The sequence below is a fragment of the Alosa sapidissima genome, chromosome 17 (genome assembly GCF_018492685.1).
Source record: "Alosa sapidissima isolate fAloSap1 chromosome 17, fAloSap1.pri, whole genome shotgun sequence".
Taxonomy (NCBI): domain Eukaryota; kingdom Metazoa; phylum Chordata; class Actinopteri; order Clupeiformes; family Clupeidae; genus Alosa; species Alosa sapidissima.
In genome coordinates this window covers 32,153,320-32,179,153 of record NC_055973.1, presented here as the reverse complement: position 1 = coordinate 32,179,153, position 25,834 = coordinate 32,153,320, and the positions used below count along the sequence as shown (strand labels likewise).

Sequence of the window (25,834 nt, the reverse complement as noted above, 5' to 3'; positions counted from 1 at the left end):
CGCCAGCAGGGAGCGCCAGAGAGCGCCAAAGAGCGCCAGCAGGGAGCGCCAGAGAGCGCCAAAGAGCGCCGGAGAGCGCCAGCAGGGAGCGCCAGAGAGCGCCAGCAGGGAGCGCCAGAGAGCCAGGGCCAGAGAGCGCCAGAGAGCCAGGGCAGTTAAATGTTTGTTTGTTGTCATTTAAAGTTAACCCTTGCTTTTTGTGAGGCAAGGGGAAGGTAGATCCAAAGTTGCAAGGTCGCCTTGCTTGGACAGGGAGCCTAGAAAGGTTAGGTTCCTGGTGCCTAGTTTAATGGCATGGTACATGTTTTGTTTGTCTACTGAAGATCCCCGGATTTCATGTTTGGACTCTAAATTGTGCTTCCTGGATCTGCCTGTTTGTCTATGGACTAAATAAATTATATTTTTGTACAGAACTGCCGTCTCCTGCCTTCCCTCAACACCACCTAATCAAGTGGCGCATCTCCCTAAACGTGGGGTGGTCGCCTCAGTCCTCACACACATCTAAACAACATGCTACCTGCAGGTAGGAATGCAGCCACATCTAAACAACATGCTACCTGCAGGTGGAAATGCAGCCACATCTAAACAACATGCTACCTGCAGGTGGAAATGCAGCCACATCTAAACAACATGCAGGTGGGAATGCAGCTACATCTAAACAACATGCAGGTGGGAATGCAGCTACATCTAAACAACATGCAGGTGGGAATGCAGCTACATCTAAACAACATGCAGGTGGGAATGCCGCTACATCTAAACAACATGGCTGTGGAAAATTAGCAAGAAATACGACAATGATGCTTGGCTTTATGTGAAGAAATGCTAGCATATAGCTCACAGATACTAGGGACGAAATTTTAACAAAATGCCAAGGTGTGTTGCACTTGTTCCATTCCAGTGGTTTATTATGCTATGTTGAAGTGGTATATTTTCAAAATTAACAATTTGAGGGTGAAAAGTGTGAAAGAACAGTTTTGGTATGATATATGGTATGTTTGTAGTTCTTTCAATTGTCCAGTTGCTATTAATTCGATAAATTGACACATACAGTACAATCACTAAACATAAATACTATATTTTGAGGTACACAAACATACGAGTAATCTCTTTCCCTCATTGTGAAACTACCAAGATTTAACATTATTCTCCCGTGGAAATAGACTCTGGAAGAGGACGTGATCATTCAGACCATACTCATGCAGTTACTGGATTGCGCTCAGACCATACTCATGCAGTTACTGGATTGCGCTCAGACCATACTCATGCAGTTACTGGATTGCGCTCAGACCATACTCATGCAGTTACTGGATTGCTCTGAGGTACTGAAGCAAAAGTGAGGCAGTCCACAGCACCTTCTCTCCTCTCTGTATGTGGAAGGACAGTCCCCTGAGCGCTGGTAGGTGGCCGTCTGGACATTTGGTCTCAACGTTTCTGAACTCGATCTCTCCCCTCTGTGGCCAGCCAGGGGGGACTCTGCAGGGCAGCACCCACGGGGCCTGTGGGAAGGTAAGGATTTTCTGTCTGATAAAAGGTACTCCGAGACCATAAATCTGACACAGCAATTCTGAAGGACTCTTCTCATCCTAACAATGGATTATTCCTACCGCTGAAATCAAGAAGACGCCTATGTAGTCACAAAACCCAATCCTCTCCCACCTTTCTTATGCAGCCCTTGCCACTTAATCTACTAAACCCCTCTTCTACTGCACTTTTTACCCCCCCCACTTTGCACAAATAGGCTGACACCAGACATAATTTCACTGCATTTCTTACTTCCAGTAACTATATGCATGTGACAATAAACTTCCTTGTAAATGGGAACTGCAGATAGGGCTCCTCTTCCTCCCCTTGAGGTCAGTGAGACAAACCAATAGAACATGAACATGCTCGTTCTGTTGTGGGTTCTACAGAGGATACAATAGATATAATGTCCACAGCAGGCCTTGGGCCACTTCAAAAGACGGAACTTACAGAAGGACCAGAGCACACGAATACTGGAACCGGGCTTTAGTGGCGCTGGTGAGTGGTGATGTGCTCAACGTCTCCACTCTCACAGCGTCTTCATCAGAGTCAAAATATATAGAATATCCACTCTTTTGATACCAATAGTGTGATGGCTGTCTCAAGAGCATGATTGATCCAACATAATAAACTGAAGGATGAATACAGAGGATGGCTACGACACACAATGTCTATGGTCATTTTTGCAGGACCTTCATATTGTTTCTGAATTAGTATACAAATGTACCAGTGCACCATTCCCAAAATACCTCTTTCTCCAGATTCGAATATTCAGCCACTTTCCTCACAGACAGCATGCAGTCATGAACATCAGCGGATGCCTTTCTACACTGGTGAAAAACTCCCCGCATCTGCAAAAAATCCAATTTAAATCATACCTGTGGCCTTGTAACATGAATAAGCATCTGCAAAAAATCCCATTTAAATCATACCTGTGGCCCTGTAACATGAATAAGCATCTGCAAAAAATCCAATTCAAATCATACCTGTGTGGCCCTGTAACATGAATAAGCATCTGCAAAAATCCCATTTAAATCATACCTGTGGCCCTGTAACATGAATAATCATCTGCAAAAAATCCAATTCAAATACCTGTGGCCCTGTGACATGAATAAACATTGCTGCAGGTCTTGTTTAACACTAGCTACCCACATACACTTTAGTTAAACGTCTTTCCACAAAACAACTTGACACAAATGCTTGTAGTACTCACCCTCAGTGTGTACAAGAGCGCCAAGCCCACAATCCCAGAATCCACGGTGTCGGCACTGTCCATCAGGATGACGGTGACCAGGAAAACCAGGACCCACAGGATGGCGTCTAACCGCAATGAGACCCAACTGCACCAAAACCAACGAGGTTTTATTATGGCATAAGACAGTAATCAACACAATGTGTATGGTACACACAAAACATCCCACTGCAAACTGTGTTTGTATTCATCTTACATCCACTACAGTGAATGAAGGTGGTGTTTCTGCATACCAGGTGAACATCTTTAATCGCATTTAATCACATAAGGCAAACAGTAAACAGATAGCTGCAGATCTGCTACGTTCTGTCTCCAAAGCTCCAATAGACAAAGATAAGCTGAGGGTAAATTGACCAGGCAAAAGCAGGCAAAATAAACTTCTAAACAATATGTGAAATTATTTTGAACTAAGAACTAAAGCATTGCTAATGATGAAAGACAGGATGACATGAGCTAACTGAGCTTGGAGTCTAACCTGGCCATTATGATTTTGTTGAAGTGGCACACCAAGTGGTCATGGAGCGTCTGGTGGTGGTCACTCCGATCTTGATAGCTGAAATCTGCAGAGTTGACGGCATCACCATTCTCATCGCGCGGCATCTCTCGAAATAGAGCTTTCACGGAGAGATGAGAGGCGATTTCCAAACACTTCATGCGCCTCAAAACAAATGTGTACTGAGACTAAGAACAGTGTAAAGAGAAAGCACAAAGAGCGACACTTAAAAGAGGAAAGGAGAGAGACGTGTAGACAAAAAAGATGAGGTAGAGCAGAGACTTTATAAGAACTCTCTGTAAGGTTAGAACGCCACAAATGCCCAGACAGACCCTTCTCCAAATGCCTGCCGTAATGAAATCTTTTGGCGCCCCCTACTGGCCATAAACTGCAGGCCTAATATTAACCCACAGAAGGGGCCTGTTTCAAACGCGCTGTTTACTTTACTTTAATTGCATTGAGACGGGCCCATAGTTAGATAAATGCCTTCTTATAACCAGCTCAGTCATAAACTGAAAAGTCAGTTGACAGTGAACACAGTGACAGTGTATCCTAATTGTTTAGTGAAATTACTGTGGCACTTCCCTTAAACCCAGCAGACCCCCACCAACACACACCTGCCTTACCTGGACCCACACACACCTGCCTTACCTGGACCCACACACACACACACACACACACACACACACACCTGCCTTACCTGGACCCACACACACACACACACACACACATACACACCTGCCTTACCTGGACCCACACACACACACACACACACACACCTGCCTTACCTGGACCCACACACACACACACACACACACACACACACCTGCCTTACCTGGACCCACACACACACACACACACACACACACCTGCCTTACCTGGACCCACACACACACACACACACACACACACACACACACCTGCCTTACCTGGACCCACACACACACACACACACACACACACACACACACCTGCCTTACCTGGACCCACACACACACACACACACACACACACACACACACACACACACCTGCCTTACCTGGACCCACACACACACACACACACACACCTGCCTTACCTGGACCCACACACACACACACACACACACACACACACCTGCCTTACCTGGACCCACACACACACACACACACACACACACACCTGCCTTACCTGGACCCACACACACCTGCCTTACCTGGACCCACACACACACACACACACACACACACACACACACCGGCCTTACCTGGACCCACACACACACACACACACACACCGGCCTTACCTGGACCCACACACACCTGCCTTACCTGGACCCACACACACACACACACACACACACACACACCTGCCTTACCTGGACCCACACACACACACACACACACACACACACACCTGCCTTACCTGGACCCACACACACCTGCCTTACCTGGACCCACACACACACACACACACACACCTGCCTTACCTGGACCCACACACACACACACACACCTGCCTTACCTGGACCCACACACACACACACACACACACACACACACCTGCCTTACCTGGACCCACACACACCTGCCTTACCTGGACCCACACACACCTGCCTTACCTGGACCCACACACACACACACACACACACCTGCCTTACCTGGACCCACACACACACACACACACACACACCTGCCTTACCTGGACCCACACACACACACACACACACACACACACACACCTGCCTTACCTGGACCCACACACACACACACACACACACACACACACCTGCCTTACCTGGACCCCCAGACACACACACACACACACACACACACACACACACACACACACACACACCTGCCTTACCTGGACCCCCAGACAGACACACACACACACACACACACACACACACCTGCCTTACCTGGACCCACACACACACACACACACACACACACACACACCTGCCTTACCTGGACCCACACACACACACACACACACACACACACACACACACACACACCTGCCTTACCTGGACCCACACACACCTGCCTTACCTGGACCCACACACACCTGCCTTACCTGGACCCACACACACACACACACACACACACACACACCTGCCTTACCTGGACCCACACACACACACACACACACACACACACACACACACACACACACCTGCCTTACCTGGACCCCCAGACACACACACACACACACACACACCTGCCTTACCTGGACCCACACACACACACGCACACACACACCTGCCTTACCTGGACCCACACACACACACACACCTGCCTTACCTGGACCCACACACACACACACACACCTGCCTTACCTGGACCCACATACACACATACACACACACACACCGGCCTTACCTGGACCCCCCCCACACACACACACACCTGCCTTACCTGGACCCACACACACGCACGCACACACACACACACACACACACCTGCCTTACCTGGACCCACACACACACACACACACACACACACCTGCCTTACCTGAACCCACACACACATACACATACACACACACACACACACACACACACACCTGCCTTACCTGTACCCACACACACATAAACACACACACACACACACACACACACACACACACACCTGCCTTACCTGGACCCACACACACACACACACACACACACACCTGCCTTACCTGGACCCACACACACACACACACACACACACACACACACCTGCCTTACCTGGACCCACACACACACACACACACACACACACACACACACCTGCCTTACCTGGACCCTCACTAGGAGTATGAGAAGAGGACCAGCTGCCAGGATGAAAACGGGTGTTATGACCGAGATGAGAAAAACAACGGCACACATCTCCAGCTGGGAGTGCGCCCAGACGTGCAGGCGCTCAGGGACCTGATGCTCAATCACATACATGTCCTGGACGAGAGGGGGAAGAGACACACGGGCTTCAGTAGGAGTAAGTAACGGGGCAATTCCATGGAAAATGACGTCCATGGAACATCCATAACGCCAATCAAATGTGATGGTCTGGCATGATGTGAATGATTACATGAAATTTGAGCATTTGCTATTTTTGGCTGAAGAATGTACATGAGAAAAAATGCACAAAAAATGAATGTTATCATTCACATCATACAAATGCCAAGGCATTTCACTGGCGTTATGGATGTGACAAAAAGTCCATTTTCCGTGGAATTGCCCTATATATACTCTTTTGATCCCGTGAGGGAAATTCGGTCTCTGCATTTATCCCAATCCATGAATTAGTGAAACACACTCAGCACACAGTGAACACACAGTGAGGTGAAGCACACACTAATCCCGACGCAGTGAGCTGCCTGCTACAACAGCGGCGCTCGGGGAGCAGTGAGGGGTTAGGTGCCTTGCTCAAGGGCACTTCAGCAACCCTCCGGTTACAAGTCTGAAGCGCTAACCAGTAGGCCACGGCTGCCCAACCATGATTCAGCAATCAACACAGCCTTTAGGTGCTTGTTTAAAACTTCTAAAGTTTTGTGCCGATTTACATTTGGAAGACACTGTTTTCACTGACAGACACAGAAGATCAACATCATTGTGTTAGCTTTACCACTTTCACCACTTTAAGTCACCACAACTCAGCTCAAAGCCCAGAGCAGATGTAAAATAATATGTATATGTATACATCATTAGGTGGGCTTGCGTAAGACTAGCCCAGATAGTGAGACTGGCTCTCACCCGTGTGAAGGACTGCAGCACGCTCTGGGGCGGAGTGTTAGTGAGACTGACCCGTGTGAAGGACTGCAGCACGCTCTGGGGCGGAGTGTTAGTGAGACTGACCCGTGTGAAGGACTGCAGCACGCTCTGGGGTGGAGTGTTAGTGAGACTGACCCGTGTGAAGGACTGCAGCACGCTCTGGGGCGGAGTGTTAGTGAGACTGACCCGTGTGAAGGACTGCAGCACGCTCTGGGCCGGAGTGTTAGTGACACTGACCCGTGTGAAGGACTGCAGCACGCTCTGGGCCGGAGTGTTCCGGAAGAAGTGGAGGGGAAGGTGCAGCACGTCAGACAGGAGCCCACTGTGGAGTCCCCCTGCGGCCCTTAGAGAACCCTGGGTCAGGAAATGGGCAGCCCCACACACAAGTATGGCTACAACACACACACACACACACACACACACACACAAAAAGAGGGAGAGAGAGAGGGGGCAGGAGGAGAAGAGAGAGGAAAACAGATTTTTCACATTAGCTTCCTCCACGCCCCCTTTCATGACACCACAAGTGTCCAACCCCCCTTTCATGACACCACAAGTGTCCAACCCCCCTTTCATGACACCACAAGTGTCAGTCTCTTCACTATCCTAGCTGAAAAAGGTAAAAAGACCCAAAAATAGACTTTAAAAAAAGAGAAAACTCTTGTCTTAGACACCCCTCAGAAGCCCACCCCCCACACACACATCCACTTACACACACACACACACACACACACACACACACACACACACACACACACACACATCCACCTACACACACACACGCACACACACACATCCACCTACACACACATACACACGCACACATACACACACATACACACACACACACACACACACACACGGTCTGGTATCTCTCACCTTGCAGCAGCCCCAGCACTGCGTACAGAGAGAGGCGTGAGTCCCTCAGCTCCGTCCAGCCCTCGAGACCCTGGACCTCCTTGGCATCGCTGGTCCACAGGCCCAGCAGCGCGTCCTGTCCGACTGACACCAGCACCAGGCCCAGCTGGGCCGCGAGGGCCAGCCCCGCCCAGCCCCAGCCGAAGGCCCGCAGGTACCCTCGCATGTCTGCTCCAGATCCCTGGTTTATGGTTTATAAAATATGTGTCACTTGTTAAAGTTTTAACAAGTCCAATTTGTTTTTGTGATATAGACCTTTTGGGTGAATACCAATAAGAATACATTATACTCTCTCTGAATGTGTATGCCACAAAAACTTGATTAATAGCTTTTATTTTTTATATTTTGCTTTAATTTGCTTCAATTGCCAAACTAAACCTGCTTTTACTTGGGACAGGCATTTATATGGGTCAGGCCATTAACTAGGAACAATTAATCAGGAAGATGTAGGAACTCATGGACTCAGGAGTTAACACTGCCTGCTTTTCATCCGTGCAAAATGTGTGTTTTACTGTAAGCACTAACGTCTACTCTAACTTTTGTGTGTTTTTGATAAGGTTAAGAGCATTTACTGTAAGCACTAACGTCTACTCTAACTTTTGTGTGCGCGATCTAAGCAGCATAGAACTTAAGTGGGCGATAAGGTTAAGAGCATTTAGGCCTTTATCTGCCCAACCCTGTAGCCACACCAGGACAGAATAAGAGGCATCTATCTGCAGGGACTTGGCTTTTAAACGAGTTTTTATGGTGCTTAATATTTGCTAATATAGTAATAGATTGTAACAGATGGCAACAGATGATTAGGACACGGTGTTTAATGAAGTTTTTATGGTATTTAATATTTGATAATATATGGTATTTGATATTTGCTAAATAGTAATAGATATGGACTTTTTGGTGAAGGTAGCAGATGGCAGAAGATCTCAGCTTCTCATTTATACTCACACTGGTGGATGCGCGGTCCATCTCCATTTTGATTTCACTGAGTTGGTCATCTTGGCTGTTCCTAAGTGGGCACACGTAAAGAAAAATGGTCTGTTGTTTGTTTGTCCTGGTCTGTGTACATTCAGCACGGCCATATCATGGCTCTCTACAGAGGATCAGGGCTAAATGAAAAGCCAGATCCTGTGCTAATGCTCTTAGCATCACTGAGTTTATGCTGAGGATTAAACCATCGTAATTCAGCATCGCTGGCCCTGCTATTCCACGCCACGTCTGGCCTCGTGGGGCTGAATAGTCTCAAGGTCCTGCTGAGGCCTCTCTGTCCAATGAGACGGCTCCGTGCAAGTTATTCGCCCAATCAAAGTGCAGAGATTAGCTTGGCAGCGGACCCAGAGTCATTTCATGAGGTTGCATGTTAGCGCCAACGGCCAGAAAAGCCATGTCATTCCGGTAATCACGTTAGATAATGACCAAGCGACCGCCGTGGATCTAGCGGAGAGTTGGCAGGGAGGACCAGCTCTCCAAATTACACAGATGAGAGAGGGATGAGCAAACAATGGCAGCCACAACAGGTGCAGATGTGGAGGGAGAAAGGTCATGACCTCTGTCCAACAGCTGGTTGGAAAAATCCCTTTCACCCACCTGTACAAAGCCTCCGTCAGGCAACTCGACGATAGGCTTAGTTCAGCTCCATCTGCGTACAAGAGGACATACATGAAAACACACACACACACACACACACACACACACACACACACAAACACACACACAGACGAACACAAGCACACACAAATGCATGAAATCTCTCTCACACACACATACACATCCAAATGAATTTAATCACATGCACACACAACATACAGGCACGGACAAGCCAGTGAAAATATATGAACACACACTCTCTCTCACACACAGTCACACACACACATACACTCTCACACACTCTCTCTCTCACACACACACCTTTTGCAAACACATACTCACAGAAAGGCAGTAATGAAATAAGCATTAATGCAAAACACACAATTCAGAGACTGGTAATAAAAAAAACTGCTTCTAAATAAGCAGCCTGGAGGTCATGGGTCATGAGTCCAGATTAAGCCATCTGCCATCCATTCACTCCTGCACACAGCATTCACTCCTGCACACAGCATTCACTCCTGCACACAGCATTTAGGCCATTATCATTGTTATGTGTTGGCAGTATGGTGTGACAGTATGCGTTCAGACTGTTGATGTTTGATCCATACCCGTTACAAACCCCTTTGAACCCCTCTCTCCTAATAGTCACGCTAACATAAACCAGTGAGGAGAAATGTTCACGTTACATTGTACATCTTTGGTGATCTTGCATTTTACCTGATGTGGTGCCTGGATGGCAACAGTCTAAGTCTGTGGTCTCAGTGCAAAAGATGCTCTCCAGGTGGCACAGTGAATGCTTCGCCTGCAAGGGGCAGCAGAGTCATTTGCAACAGCTGACTAGAGTGGCAGCATGTAACGTGTGTGCGTGCGTGCGTGCGTGCGTGTGTGTGAGTGTGCATGTGTGCGTGCATGTGTGTGTGTGTGTGAGTGTGTGTGCGTGCGTGCGTGTGTGAGTGTGCGTGCGTGCGTGCGTGCGTGTGAGTGTGCGTGCGTGCGTGCGTGTGTGTGTGTGAGTGTGCATGTGTGCGTGCGTGCGTGCGTGCGTGTGTGAGTGTGCGTGCGTGCGTGTGTGAGTGTGCATGTGTGTGTGTGAGTGTGCGTGCGTGCGTGCGTGCGTGCGTGCGAGTGACTACAGTGGCAGCATGTAACACGTTTTAACATCATTTTAACCAGCTCTCTACGTTCTCTAGTCCTGAATAAACAGCTTCTATCAAACCTACAGTATCTTGCTGCAGTCACTGGTCATAGGCATATGTGACTGGCCTGCATTAGCACTGACACATCTAGATTTAGACAGATTTAGACAACCTGTGTAACACTCTTCCAGCTAAACTGAATAGTGTGTTTGTAGTAATGAGTTGGCTGCTGTGTGTGTGTGTGTGTGTGTGTGTGTGTGTGTATGAGGGGCCGTCTAGGCCTTAATTCATACTTGGTCTTACACACTATCATAACCTTGCACATACACCACTATACTCATGCACACTCACTATTATAGTCATTTTACATGTATGTATGAGAGGGTATAGTCGTGTATGTGAGAGAGTATAGTAGTGTATGTGAAGGAGTATAGTAGTGAATGTGAGAGAGTATAGTAGTGTATGTGAGAGAGTAAAGAGTATAGTAGTGTATGTGAGAGAGTATAGTAGTGTATGTGAGAGAGTTTAGTAGTACATGTGAGAGAATATAGTAGTGTATGTGAGAGACTATAGTAGTGTATGTGAGAGAGAATAGTCGTATATGTGAGAGACTATAGTAGTGTATGTGAGAGAGTATAGTCGTATATGTGAGAGACTATAGTAGTGTATGTGAGAGAGTATAGTAGTGTATGTGAGAGAGTTTGGTAGTGTATGTGAGAGAATATAGTAGTGTATGTGAGAGAGAGTATAGTAGTGTATGCGAGAGAGTTTGGTAGTGTATGTGAGAGAATATAGTAGTGTATGTGAGAGAGAGTATAGTAGTGTATGCGAGAGAGTATACTAGTGTATGCAAGAGAGTATAGTAGTGTATGCGAGCGAGTTTAGTAGTGTATGCGAGAGAGTATAATAGTGTATGCGAGAGAGTTTAGTAGTCTATGTGAGAGAGTTTAGTAGTGTATGCGAGAAGGTATAGTAGTGAATGCAAGAGAGTATAGTAGTGAATGTGAGAGAGTATAGTGGTGTATGCGAAAGAGTATAGTAGTATATGTGAGAGAGTATAGTGGTGTGTGTGAGAGAGTTTGCATGAAACGGAAGGAGTTTGATTTCTCAGTTCCTGATTGGTTTGTCAATGTCACTTCTCTCTAGCTAGCCAATTAAAATCAAGGAAGGGGCAGGACCTATACTGTCAACAATGTTCGTGTAGACCTAGTAGTGGAGGAAAAAATCAACCAAGTATGAATTAAGGCCTAGACGGCCCCTCATATGTGTGTGTGAGTGTGCGTGCGTGCGTGTGCGTGCGCGTGTGTGTGCGCGTGTGTGTGCGCGTGTCTGTGTGTGTGTGTGAGAGTGTGCGTGTGTGAGTGTGCGTGCGTACGTGTGTGTGTGTGTGTGTGTGTGTGTGAGTGTGCGTGCGTGCGTGTGTGCATGTGTGTGTGTGTGTGTGAGTGTGCGTGCGTGCGTGTGTGTGTGTGCATATGTGTGTGTGTGTGTGTGCTACCTGAGTCAAGATGGGCAAGAGGTTCGGGAGGTGGAACAGTGGCGGGCGCAGTAGCCGGAGGAGCCAGATGGAGGTGAACACTTGTGCTGCGGTGAGAACATTCCCATCATGCATCAGGACAAATGCCCCCAGGCTGGACAGACACACCTGGGAACACAGTGGAGGCATGTTTACTGTAATAACTATCATTACTTCAACATCACATACCACTTAAGGTCTTTTAATTCTTTCACAATGTGGTCCGCTGTGTTTACTTCAGATCAGTGTTCATCATAGTGTGGTCCGTACACCATTAGAGGTCCATGTGTAGATATGGTCAAATATAATATTTTTTATATCAGTGTTCCTGTTCCTGCCTATGTGTGTGCTCCACAGTAGCAAATGATGATGATGATGATGATGATCTGTTGATGATGAACTGTTTTCAATATTGCATCAACTCGCATGTAAATTTAAACAGTAAAATGTCAAGATCATGGATTGGTAGTTTAAGACTAGGTCAGTTAAAAGAAAATCAAATGAAACCTCTGACACAACAAGCAAGCAAGGAGAAGACGATGAGAATGATTCAGGAACTTTGCAATTGAGCACCATTCATCCTGTTAAGATGGCCGCAGAGACAGCAATGACCATGTTGGCTATGCTATTTGTAAAACGGTCATTTCATTAGGCTGTAATATACAGTTGACCTAAGGCTAAGGATATGAACTAAGGATATGTAGGGAGTTAGGTGTTTTTTTAATTAACTGGGTACCGTGTAAGCGCTAAATGGTGTTACTGTATTATACGGCTCTTCACAATGCTAGTAGAACGCTCCATTGACTTGAATAGGATTTCCCAACGTTCTACGGTAAAATATTTTTATGTAATTACCGCTGCAAACATATAATTACCGCTGTCAATGGCAACGGGTTTTGTGCTACTGATTTAAGTTTTTAATATCACTCCGCAAGTAGTCCGGTCACTTCTTGCATTGGAACTTCATTCAAAAGTGAAAGCAGACGGTTGATCAGCTGTGTTCTAAAGAATGTTTGATTCAAGTTCAGCGTGTGTTGCAAACTATTTATTTCTCTGCAAAAGCCACCACGAAACGGTAACAAATAAATGTAAAGAGACATATCGTGGACGTGGATTTTCGTTTTGGCAAGTAGCCGTGTAATAAGCGGGATAATGTATAGAACGCCGGTCATTATTGGGAAAATAAGTCCCTTCAGGGCGAAACAAGACTCCTCCGCTGTGCGTCGGGGTCCGGTTCGCCCTGTCGGGACTTATTTTCCCAATAATGAACGGCGTTCTATACATTATCTCTTACTTATATTGACGCCAAGGGGTATAAATATGAACTTTTCATCGTGTTACTTTTGGTGCTACATGGGGCAACTTGTGAGCAATATTACAGGGAAACCACATAACCGGTTCCATGTGTTCCAATTGGAACTTCACACAAAACTAATGATTAAAGTTCTCAAGAAACTTGAGGGTGTTAGAGGGAGTGTATTGTGTGTGTGTGTGTGTGTGTGTGAACAACCTACACATTACTCATCTTGCGCTGGATCATCTTCCTGAATCTCAATATTCTGATCACAACAAGTCTGGGCAAATTACTGTATCAGTCAGCATCAGTCAGAGGCTACATTCATTGTTTTGCACTTATGATGTCATCACAACTACAAAAATACACGCCTATAAAGTATTTTGATCCAAAATACGAAGCCATTTTCTTCAACTCAAAATACAAATGACAAAATGCTACTTTGTATTTGAAATTAGTATTTTAACTACATCATAATATCATCAATAATCATATAACATAAATACTGCCCATCCCTGAGAGTAGCAAGTAGAGAAATGAGACAGTGACCGCATACCAGGAAGGGCTCACACACGCGGCTCAGCAAGTAGAGAAATGAGACAGTGACCGCATACCAGGAAGGGCTCACACACGCGGCTCAGCATAAGAAAGGCCGTCAGATATCCCAGAATGCTTAGCGTCTCCAGCTCTCTCTCTCGTGCCGCTGTCACACGATACTGGAACCAGGCCTCCCAGGCCAACTGCTTCAGCATCTGCACTCACACACACACACACAACGCATGCAAGGAGGAGAGATGCACAGAGATGAGAGAATGAGCAAGCATGTCATTCTGATGAGTGACAGCACTCACAGGGATGGAGATGCACACGCACACACACACACACACACACACACACACACGCACACACACACACACACACACACACAAAGACACACACACACGCACACACACACACAAAGACACACACACACGCACGCACACACGCACACACACACACACACTCACACACGCACACACACACACAAAGACGCACACACACACACACACAAAGACACACACACACGCACACACACATGCACACACACACACACATACACACACAAAGACACACATACACACACACACACAAAGACACACACACACAAACACACACTCACATTGCAGCTGCATACCAGAGTGGAATCATTCTTTCTATGGCTTTGAGTTGTAGAATGGGTGAATGCACAGAGGGCATTCTTTCTGTCTTTGAAAAGCCTCTTGCATTGCCATTCATGCCAGCAGAGGTTCTGGCTCCAGTGGTGCTTGGCATAGCCCATGAATCTGGGCACGCCCTCAGTTCTGCCTGCTTGCGCTGGCACCCTTGGGTGACTGCCTACACATTCAATATGAAGAGAACCACTAGTGCTTCCAGTTAGCAGAGAGAAAATGGCAAGCCTCCCAAACAAGCCTCCCAAATGCACTCAGACTGGGGTGAATACGCAAACAGTGAGGAGCGTGTAATCTTTTTTATTTTCAGATGTCTTCTGTATTAAATTTGCATCTATTGTGGATTACAACATCACTGTGTGTGTGTGTGTGTGTGTGTGTGTGTGTGTGTGGGCGCTCTGTGGGGATATAAAAGCATCCCTGACCCCGGGAGGAATGCTAAGTGGGTCAGGCAGGAGGGATTAGAATAGATGGAGCAGAGGCTCAAGTGTAGCGTGGGCTAAGCAAGAGACAGGACCAGCAGGACCAGCAAGAGACAGGACCAGCAGGACCAGCAAGAGACAGGACCAGCATGGGGTCAGAAGAGGCAGGACCAGCATGGGGTCAGAAGAGGCAGGACCAGCATGGGGTCAGAAGAGGCAGGACCAGCAAGAGACAGGACCAGCATGGGGTCAGAAGAGGCAGGACCAGCAAGAGACAGGACCAGCATGGGGTCAGAAGAGGCAGGACCAGCAAGAGACAGGACCAGCATGGGGTCATGGAGGCAGGACCCAGGGCTCATGGAGGGGAAACGCATAAGCAGGATATGACCAATGAGACACTACAAGCAGAGGTAGTGATTAAAATAGTAAAGACTGTTAAAATGATACGTAAGATGATTATAGTCACCTCATGTCAATGGTAGTTTTAATGTATGCATTTGCCATTTCATTGTGTTGTGTATTTACGACATAAGTATACTAATAAAGGTCCGCAGTGCAAATTCAGAAATGGTAAAGATGTTTTAAATGTTTAGTGGCAACCTTCTAAATGTAATAATTAACATACAGTAATTTCTGTATTTGTTTGAATACAGATAATTTGCATTCATTCATTTTGAAGAGACAAAGTAGTCATTCCTACATTTGTTTCTAATACAAAACATTTGAATGCAGTTGTTTGGTTGAGAAGCTGTTTGGTTGTTTGGTTAACACACAGATTTTCAAGTGTCAAAGCTTGAGTTGTAACACAGATAGATATTCCGAAGCCCAAACAGCAGCAGAGTGGAGGTGAATAACAGCAGCAGAGTGGAGGTGAATAACAGCAGCAGAGTGGAGGTGAATAACAGCAGCAGAGTGGAGGTGAACAGAATAACAGCAGCAGAGTGGAGGTGAATAACAGCAGCAGAGTGGAGGTGAATAACAGCAGCAGAGTGGAGGTGAACAACAGCAGCAGAGTGGAGGTGAACAGAATAACAGCAGCAGAGTGGAGGTGAATAACAGCAGCAGAGTGGAGGTGAATAACAGCAGCAGAGTGGAGGTGAACAGAATAACAGCAGCAGAGTGGAGGTGAATAACAGCAGCAGAGTGGAGGTGAATAACAGCAGCAGAGTGGAGGTGAACAGAATAACAGCAGCAGAGTGGAGGTGAATAACAGCAGCAGAGTGGAGGTGAATAACAGCAGCAGAGTGGAGGTGAATAACAGCAGCAGCAGCTGCAGACACAAACCTTGATCTCCGCCAGCATCTCCGTCAGCAGCGCCTCCCTGTCCTCTCTCACTGTCATCTGACTCCTCTGGAGACAGCAGAGCAGCACAAGTGTTAATGTTTACATGCCATGCACTGGCGCACATCCAATTACACCCCCCAAATTAAAACCTTACACAGGCACCGACCCATCATGTTTTGTAGGATCTGGCATCTAAACCAAAAAAGATAAATAAAAAATGACCGTCCTTCGGCCAATGTGCTGTGACACAGCAGAAATTACTCCCCCTCCCCAAACACACACACACCATCACCACCCCCCATAAAAATACAATTTAGTCCCCCCCCCAAACACACACACACACCATCACCAGTTTAGTCCTCCACCCGTCACCTCTCCTCTCTACCACCCCATCCCAGCCCACCCGCCCCCATCTCCTCCTGTCCTCCTCCTCACCCCCCCTCCATCACCACTCCTCCTCTCCTGTCCTCCTCCTCACCCCCCCTCCATCACCACTCCTCCTCTCCTGTCCTCCTCCTCACCCCCCCTGCATCACCACTCCTCCTCTCCCCAGCCCTCTCCTCTCCATTATCTTCATCCCACTCCTCCTCCTCTCCACCCCACCCCCTCTCCCCTTTGCCCCACCCTCCTCTCCTCCACCCCCCTCTCCTCCACCCCACCCCCTCTCCCCTTTGCCCCACCCCCCTCTCCTCCACCCCTCCTCCTCTCCTCCACCCCTCCTCCTCTCCTCCACCCCCCTCCCCATGGCTCTGCGCTCCACTGACCTTCAGCTGGCTGGCCCTGCGCTCCACTGACCTTCAGCTGGCTGGCCCTGCGCTCCACTGACCTTCAGCTGGCTGGCCCTGCGCTCCACTGACCTTCAGCTGGCTGGCCCTGCGCTCCGCTGCTGAGTTGAGCGGTATGAGCAGCAGCAGCCCGGTGAGGCCCACCAGGGCGGCGGGGCCCAGCTCCCGCCAAAGCAGGCCCAGGCACAGTGCCACGCGCAGGGGGCAGGACAGCAGCAGGGGCAGGGTGCCCACCAGACCTGCCACCCTCTCAATGTCCCCCGACAGGTGGGCGGCCACGCCAGCACCCTGGTGATGAGAATGACTGGAAACACATGAGAGCTGTTGTTTGTTGTTGTTGATGTTGTTTTGAATGTGGAGGAATGGAGGCAGTGAGCAGATTGAGATGAATTGAAGGGAGGGAGGGAGGGAGGGAGTGAGGTGAGTTGAGTTGAGTTGAGTTTGTGAGTGGTGGGTGAGTGAGTTGAGTGGTGGGTGAGTGAGTTGAGTTGAGTTGAGTTGAGTTGAGTTGAGTTGAGTTGAGTTTGTGAGTGGTGGGTGAGTGAGTTGAGTGGTGGGTGAGTGAGTTGAGTTGAGTTGAGTTGAGTTTGTGAGTGGTGGGTGAGTGAGTTGAGTGGTGGGTGAGTGAGTTGAGTGGTGGGTGAGTGAGTGAGTGAGTGAGTTGAGTTTGTGAGTGGTGGGTGAGTGAGTTGAGTGGTGGGTGAGTGTGTAAGTGGTGGGTGGGTGAGTTGAGTGGTGGGTGAGTGAGTTGAGTGGTGGGTGAGTGAGTTGAGTGGTGGGTGAGTGTGTAAGTGGTGGGTGAGTGAGTGGTGGGTGAGGTGACACAAGAGAGAAGAACAGAGGGTTATTTTAGACGAGTGGAAAAGCGGCCGATATCATCATGCATTACAGTGGCAGGCTGTCAGATTAAACTCTCGCCTCAGTCATGCTTTGTGATCTCACTGCACTCAACATCAGTGGCCTCATACGCAAAGCAAGAAAACCGTCTTGACAGAAAAGGGGCAGTGAGAAGGTAGACTGACACGCGTCCACTCACTCTCTTAGGTGAAGATACACGCGTCCACTCTCTTAGGAGAAGATACACGTGTCCACTCACTCTCTTAGGGGAAGATACTGAACCCGAGATATCCGTCCTTCGGCTGAGACGTTCAACTGAGCACCTGACTCATTGTGGTCATTAAAGATCCCATGGCACTTATCGCAAAGAGTAGGGGGTTCCCCGGTGTCCTGGCTAAATTCCCAACTTGGCTCATTTAATCTGGCCCTGTAATCATCCCCCAGTGTAATTGGCTCATTCACTCCCTCACTCAACACCTCCACCCAGCGTTCTGGCACATAATGGCTGCCACGCTTCATCCAGGCGGGTGCTACTGGTTAGGGCTTCGGACTTGTAACCGGAGGGATGCCGGTCCGAACCCCGACCAGTAGGAGCGGCTGAAGTGCTCTTGAGCAAGGCACCTAACCCCTCACTGCTCCCCGAGCGCCGCTGTAGCAGGCAACTCACTGTGTCAGGATTAGTGTGTGCTTCACCTCACTGTGTGTTCACTGTGTGCTGTGTGTGTTTCACTAATTCACGGATTGGGATAAATGCAGAGCCCAAATTTCCCTCACAGGATCAAAAGACTATATATATACTTATACTTATACACATTGGTGGTGGTTAGAGAGATTCCCTCTTCACAAGTTGTTGTTGTAGTTGTTGTGAGCAAGACAGTGTTTGCGACGCACCTTTCTGTATAGCATCCCAGTCAGTGCAACTTGGACCTTAGCCTCGGTCATCCCACTGTGTTTCTCACAGAGCTGCTCAACAAGAGATTGGCAAACGACGATGCCAACCAGTGCCAGCATGTATGTGCGCCCTTGCCAGTCGTACACTGCCTGGTTCTCAATGAAGAGGATTATCCATCTGCAGGAATTAGATGCGAAGAGAAATAGAATAAAAAGAGATTAATATTGAAAAGTTTAGATACATACATCTGGACTTCTGAATTAGCATTGGATCAGTGAGTAGGTGTAATTAGCTATGCAGTATCACTGTAAACGGGCTGACACTTCACATTTCACACTGGTCTAAACACTAAGCCTGGGGACTCGTACCACTGGCTCCGTATATGTCTGTCCTTGTCTCATTGCAGCACCTTTTTTTATCAAAGTCACCAGATGCCTCTGAAGCCCTTGGCTGACTGCATCATTGACAACTCTAGTCAAGGACGGAATAAGAGTATGCTTTGAGGGAGACACTAGAGGACATTTCCTCAGGGTAAAAACAGGAACAAATGAGGAAAGTCTGCATGCACACCCACCCCCCACCCCATCTCCCAAAACAACTCTTGTAGATGGGGATGTTTTAGGGATTCCTCAGCTCAGGTGTCAGGTGAGATCAGCAGTCTCATACCTGAGGAGGAGTCGATAGGGGTTGATGGGGGAGGCTTTGATATCACTGCTCTGAACACCAGTGAGTAAGGGTTGTTAAAGCAAGTAGTTATTTATTCTAAAATAACAGCTTCTCATTTGGATGCTACACACACTTACATGCCGAGTCTGATATTGCCGATGCACACTTGAAACTGGTATTGAACTATGTAACGTTGTTGTCGTGGGTGGGAGAGTAACCGTTTTTATCAGGTTTTAGACTAATTGGGTAATATCCCCTTAGCGCTAAATGGGTACCTAAATGCTCAGGTGTCTGATCGCTTTAAAGGGAAACCAGGATTAGCTATATTTCCCCCTCTGCTGGATAAATTGTGCATTATGCTATTTCAAACTGTGGAAAAAGGTAACGATAAAGCATGGATTTGTTTACAAGCTAGCGAAACGGTTAGCATAAGTTCGGCAGAACAATGTGGATGTTACAAAGTAAGAAACACGATTTAAAACGAGTTTCTTGTTTCTCACTTCTCTTTCCGGGATGGTAGTCTCAATGTTGCAAGGTTGCTTTTCCGCCTGGGGACACTAGGGGCAGCAGGGAAAGTCACCATTTTCACCGGAACAGGTCATTTAACCATCCAAATGATTTCTAAACGGGTTTATTACGTTGAAATAGTTGCCAAGTTCTCCTTTAAGATTGCAGGGATGCTCAGGAGTATGTCGCTTTAAGGTCGCGGGGATGCTCAGGTGTATGTTGCTTTAAGGTCGTGGGGATGCTCAGGTGTATGCTGCTTTAAGGTCGCAGGGATGCTCAGGTGTCTGTGAGACACAGGTCCCATACCTGATGGGTTGTTGACATTGAGGGGTAATTCGGAGGCTGTTGAGGGGCTATTTGGGTGCCTTTGTTATTAGCAGTCTGTAGAGGAGAGGATGAGGGTGGTTCAGAATGAGAGGATGCTCAGGTGTATGCGAGAGGTCACAGGTCATACCTGAGAGCCAGGTGTATGTGAGAGATCATGGGTCCTACCTGAGGGCAGGTGTATGTAAGAGATGGCAGGTCCTACCTGAGGGCAGGTGTATGTAAGAGATGGCGGGTCCTACCTGAGGGCAGGTGTATGTAAGAGATACCTGAGAGCAGGTGTATGTAAGAGATGGCAGGTCCTACAGTACCTGAGGGCAGGTGTGTGTAGGAGATGGCAGGTCCTACCTGAGGGCAGGTGTATGTAAGAGATCCCTGAGAGCAGGTGTATATAAGAGATGGCGGGTCCTACAGTACCTGAGGGCAGGTGTGTGTAGGAGATGGCAGGTCCTACCTGAGGGCCAGGGGAGCCAGCAGCTCCAGCAGGTCTGTGAGTAGCCTCAGGAGGCCCACCTGGAGCAGGGACGGGGAGAAGGTCAACCAGAGGGCGTGGAGGAGGCGGAAGCCCTGGTGGACAGAGCCAGCAAACAAGAGCCCCTCCGCCTCTGCCCCGTCAGCGTTCTACAGGAGAGAGAGTGGACCACACGGACACTAAGATACACATTTACAGTCAAGCCATATGGACACATTACACAAGTCACATGTGTGACTGCTCTGTATCTGTAGCACTGCAGCATTCATGTGTGGTTGTGTGGTCCGATTCCACTTCATGTCGGACCCTGTTTGCCTTGTGCAGACTCATTTTCCGATAAGGACAATACATTATCCCTTAGTTAATGATGAACAATACATTACCCCTTACTTAATGATGAACAACATGTAGAAAGAGCAGATAATGTGGACAAAATATGGATTGTGTGAGACAGATGGAGAGAGAGAGGGGGAGAAAGAGAGGGAGAGCAGAATGAGGATGGATACAGATGGGCTAATAGTGTGTATGTGGGAGTGGGGTCTATTGAATAATAATAATAATAATAATAATAATAATAGTGTATATGTGGGAGTGGGGTCTATTGAATAATAATAATAATAGTGTGTTTGTGGGAGTGGGGTCTATTGAATAATAATAATTGGCGATTCAATTTCAGTGACATTCAATAACATTATCTTCCCCCAAATCTGTCTCGTTTAGTTCATTTGCAAGAGTTGATTTGCTGCCAATATTATTACACCTCGTCCTTGCCAGCGGCCTCCTCCTGACCCTTCCAGTGCTGTTGGAAAGTAGAGCAGACATGCTTGGCAGAGTCCTCCTCACTCACTGGACTCAGGTCCTCCAGCTGCAGTGGCCGTCTCTGGCCCACCGCCACCACTCTGTAAGGCATGCAACAAACAAACAAACAACAACAAACATTACACCTCAGTGCCCCACTGTTCAAAAAGCTCTAACAAGTTCACACAACGCATGTTATTAAAGGAGGAGAAATTATTAGTCTACCTACCTGCTAAACCACCAGTAAGTGATTCGACTAAAAAAGAAGACTCCTTTCTCCCGTGGCTGGTTCTGTAATTTATATGGTAAAGCAGAAGACACAGTGCAGCTGGATTGTTAAAGGCACACCAGGCAAGCTTGATGCTTTTTCTCTACGAAACTCCCCCTCGCTCGGTCTGAAGCTTTTTTCCTTTTCTTTGCATCTTCCGTCAAGGGTTTTTGCTGCTTCTTCACTGGCACTGCCATTATACACACGTTTGCAACAATCGCTAGAGTTTCGTTAGCCTGCCTCTGTGCTGTATGCAGGATGTAAACTGATCCTGCTTCGGTCGGCGGGTAGGATAGGCTACACCGAACTTGCAAGTGGGATATTCTTCTTACAGGCAGTAGGGGCGGGCGAGAGAGTCTTCATTCGCCCTGTAATGAGTAATTTAACCATATACCAACTTACGAAGATGATTAACACGAAAACGTTGCCTGGTGTCCCTTTAAACTGTAGCCGGCATTTCCAGAAGTTACATCAGAATTAGGTTGTCAGGCGTTGCATTTCATGATTGTTCTATTTCAATAATCTGCATCTTAATGTTTAGAGCAGGATGTAAGACAGCCTCTAAGGTTTTTATTCCCTGCATCCAAAAATCACACTCAATGTATGTCTTTGATCTGACTACTCATTTCATAACAATAAAGTGTTTTAGCTTTCTAAACTAAACTGTTGCAAATAATGTATGTGCATCGCACTGTATGTCTGCAGTGTTCTGTACACACAGTGCGCACAAATTAAACATTCAATATACAGTCAACAAAGCACCTCTGTCTCACTGGGACGCACCTTTATTTGCAATAAGCCCATTGTGTGGGCGCCTTTTGAATAAACGCGCACAGCTCGCAAAACAGTATAAGCGGAGGAAAGTTTCTCTCACCTCGTGTCCATTTACCCAGCTTCTGAGGAGCACATATTTGAGGAAATATGCCACCGCCAGTTTGGTCAAGGGTGTGAGGAGACAATAGCTTCAATACCGTTGAATGCTACACAAAGGACGTGGCTGGACAGATGTAAGGTTTAACGGAGTATTCTTGTAAGAATGAATAGCAATTAGCGTTGCGTTCCAATGCCGTGTAAATTATTTCCCCGTTTTCAGTCATGTGCGCTCGAATAGTTGTCCCGTCTTTCATAGCCGAGTAAAATACAATGATCTACTAAGTGAAATGTGGAATCGCTACCGCATCCAATGGGAGATGAATGCAGCCAGGGGCGTGTTTATTGCCTGTCAAATTTGATGAAGCGCGTCTTGAGTGAATTCGAACGGCAGTACTCATCTATCCTTAACTGAGCGCAGTCGTTACATTTCTATCTATAGTCCTACTCATTGTCTGTGGATTGATGATTGAATTCGGAAGTCTGAACTATTTCTGAGAACGACATTTATAAGGTTATAGACTTAATGAGACCTACCTCACGGGGAGACAGTCAGCGAAGCTGCACTTTCCGTGTCCTCAACACAGCAGTTGAAATCAAGTAAAGGGCCATCCAGGAGAAATATCAGTCGTCATGTCATTCATGTTGTTTCATGACTAATTTTCCTCCATAACGCTAAACTGATTTCTTTGAACATTTAATGGTGTGGTCACAGGATATGAGCAGAGTGTTGACTAGCGGCTGAAATCAAATAACATAAACAGATGTCAGTCAATCAATGTGCCAAATTAAAGTGCAATTGTGCCAAAATGAAGACACACACAAACAAGTTTGTCAGGAGAGCTGGAAATAGAGGGTTGAATTAGTTATTTGTCCTCGGAATGATGCCAACAAAACAGCTGTTCTTAATAATGCCCCTCTTCAAACCCCATCTATAGGCAACATTGTTTTAGCAAGATATTTATTCAGACACTCATAGAATACTACATTTTGTAGAATAAAACGTCTTTCTTGAAATACTTATCTTTCTTGAAATACCATGATGATTATCAATGTTATGTTACAGCTGATTTATTTCTTGTGAGACAAATAGAAGACATGTCTGAGAAGACACTGCTTTTGCTGACCTTTCAAAACAATTATGTGAGTGGTTAATTTTTTTTAAGGTTTACCAAGTCATCATCTGTCTTGCTGAAGATTGATGGTGCCTTACATTATAAGTCACAGTGCTGTATGCAAATGAAAACATACAGTAATATTGATGTTCTTTCATTGATGTTTGATTGATGAAGAGCAGGCTAGGTCCTCGGTTTGGAAAACACTGCACATGTAACTTGCGTTGTGTTTTACTGGTGATACACTCGGAAACGATGATGGTAGATGAAGCAGGTTTATTTGTCTGCATGGGTCAGGAAATACAACATGAGGGAAGACAGTGAGATCTGGTCCGCCTGCAGCAGTTAACTTCCCTTCTGCTCTCAGACACAATTCTATTAGGCTACTACACTAAGTATCTAAGCATATGGTTATTTCATTTCAGGTCCAGTATGAGGTGAGGTGTGTCAATAAAATAATACAAAATAAATTCCAAAAGGGAATAATGTGGCATAAAAACATGAGTGTGAATGTGTAAATGTATGTAACTGTATAAGTAAACTACTTATATATCTAATCTGTTGAAATCTGTTATATTTCTAATTAGATCTAATTATATTCTTACATGGGGGTGATCATCCAGTATGATAAAATAAATATAAACAGTAGAATATGCAAACATTCAATCAGAGAGTGAATTCGATATACCACATACAAATACAAACACTACTTCATCTATTTTCATTAGTAAACACGCAAAACAGCGCTCATAAAAAGGTAAACACTCCACTCTTGTGGTGATACAGCGGTACTGCATTTAGAACGCTACAAAGACGTTAATGGCTAGTCATTCTAGCTCGCGAATGCTAGCCATGCTACGAGTGAAACATAAAACATTCACGAAACATAAAATCAAAACAACAAATACAATTGGTTACCTGCATGGGTCAGGAAATACAACATGAGGGAAGACAGTGAGATCTGGTCCGCCTGAACAAAATAAATGTGATATTAAAATTTGCACTAAAGCCATAAGATCGTGCTTCAAGGTCAACCGAAAATACAAAACCAAATAAAAGTTACAAGACAATACAAAACATCGCTGAAACGCGAGTTATGTGGATGAACATACATAATGATTTTAACAATAGATATAGGACATATATAATACAATTCATAACACTTTTAATGACTTTTAATGCGGACCCTCATTTGCCCAGCTTACCTGCAGCAGTTAACTTCTCTTCTGCTGCAGGACACCCACAATGCAACTACTGTACAGAATAATTCCAAAATAAAAGTCTTGACCCATTTAGCAGGATTTAACAATAACTATATGGAGCACTTTATTAACACCGTTACACACACAGCCTGCAAATTATGCTGGAAAGACTAGGATACATCTCTGCATTCATGAAAACCTCTCAGGTTACCCTGGGCAGGGGGCATTCAAGTCCAGTACACAATAGTTGTCTGTTTACAGAGGTCATATAGAGATGGTTTTCTCAAAAATATTAATTAGGTGGGTTGATATATCGCATGACTGCCGAGAAGGCTTTGAGTGTGTAAATGTAGTCGGACATTGTTTATGTGTTTACCCCTATTATGAATCATTGGGTTTGGGTAAATAGTAAAAACATATTGTTCTGGAAAGTATGCACACACATACACAGAGAAAGAGAGAGAGAGAGAGAGAGAGAGAGAAGGAAACAAATATTGGGAATATTTGTAAATAATTCAATTGATTAAGTGTTAGTAATTTGTCCTATCATGGTGGTCTGTATTCTTACCTCATAAATGCTTATGTTTAATCATAGATGTTGTTTTTCTCGGCCATTCTATCAGTCACACAACACATAGCTAAGCTCAGGGTACGTTAGATGAGGATTTATGGGAAGATTTATGTGCGATTAAGTAACATGGTGGCCATCTGGGACAAAATTAGGTCCATTCTCGGAT

General features: G+C 46.4%; 1 protein-coding gene across 1 annotated transcript in view; it reads right to left on the bottom strand.

Moving 5' to 3' along the window:
- abcc13 (ATP-binding cassette, sub-family C (CFTR/MRP), member 13) overlaps positions 1–25,670 on the bottom strand; it is a 31,771-nt gene extending 6,101 nt beyond the window's left edge. The window contains exons 1-20 of the mRNA XM_042067376.1: positions 25,666–25,670; positions 22,785–22,872; positions 21,872–21,933; positions 21,605–21,743; positions 20,827–20,993; positions 18,875–19,052; positions 17,219–17,467; positions 16,362–16,427; positions 14,062–14,199; positions 12,136–12,282; positions 10,219–10,303; positions 9,502–9,553; positions 8,863–8,923; positions 7,879–8,098; positions 7,240–7,394; positions 6,031–6,186; positions 3,249–3,454; positions 2,735–2,861; positions 2,271–2,372; positions 1,353–1,496 (exon numbers count right to left, since the gene is read on the bottom strand). Of these exons, the coding sequence (XP_041923310.1) occupies positions 1,353–1,496; positions 2,271–2,372; positions 2,735–2,861; positions 3,249–3,454; positions 6,031–6,186; positions 7,240–7,394; positions 7,879–8,098; positions 8,863–8,923; positions 9,502–9,553; positions 10,219–10,303; positions 12,136–12,282; positions 14,062–14,199; positions 16,362–16,427; positions 17,219–17,467; positions 18,875–19,052; positions 20,827–20,993; positions 21,605–21,743; positions 21,872–21,933; positions 22,785–22,872; positions 25,666–25,670 (2,547 nt within the window). The remainder of the gene's footprint in view (positions 1–1,352; positions 1,497–2,270; positions 2,373–2,734; positions 2,862–3,248; positions 3,455–6,030; positions 6,187–7,239; positions 7,395–7,878; positions 8,099–8,862; positions 8,924–9,501; positions 9,554–10,218; positions 10,304–12,135; positions 12,283–14,061; positions 14,200–16,361; positions 16,428–17,218; positions 17,468–18,874; positions 19,053–20,826; positions 20,994–21,604; positions 21,744–21,871; positions 21,934–22,784; positions 22,873–25,665) is intronic.
- Between the last annotated feature and the right edge of the window lie 164 nt (positions 25,671–25,834).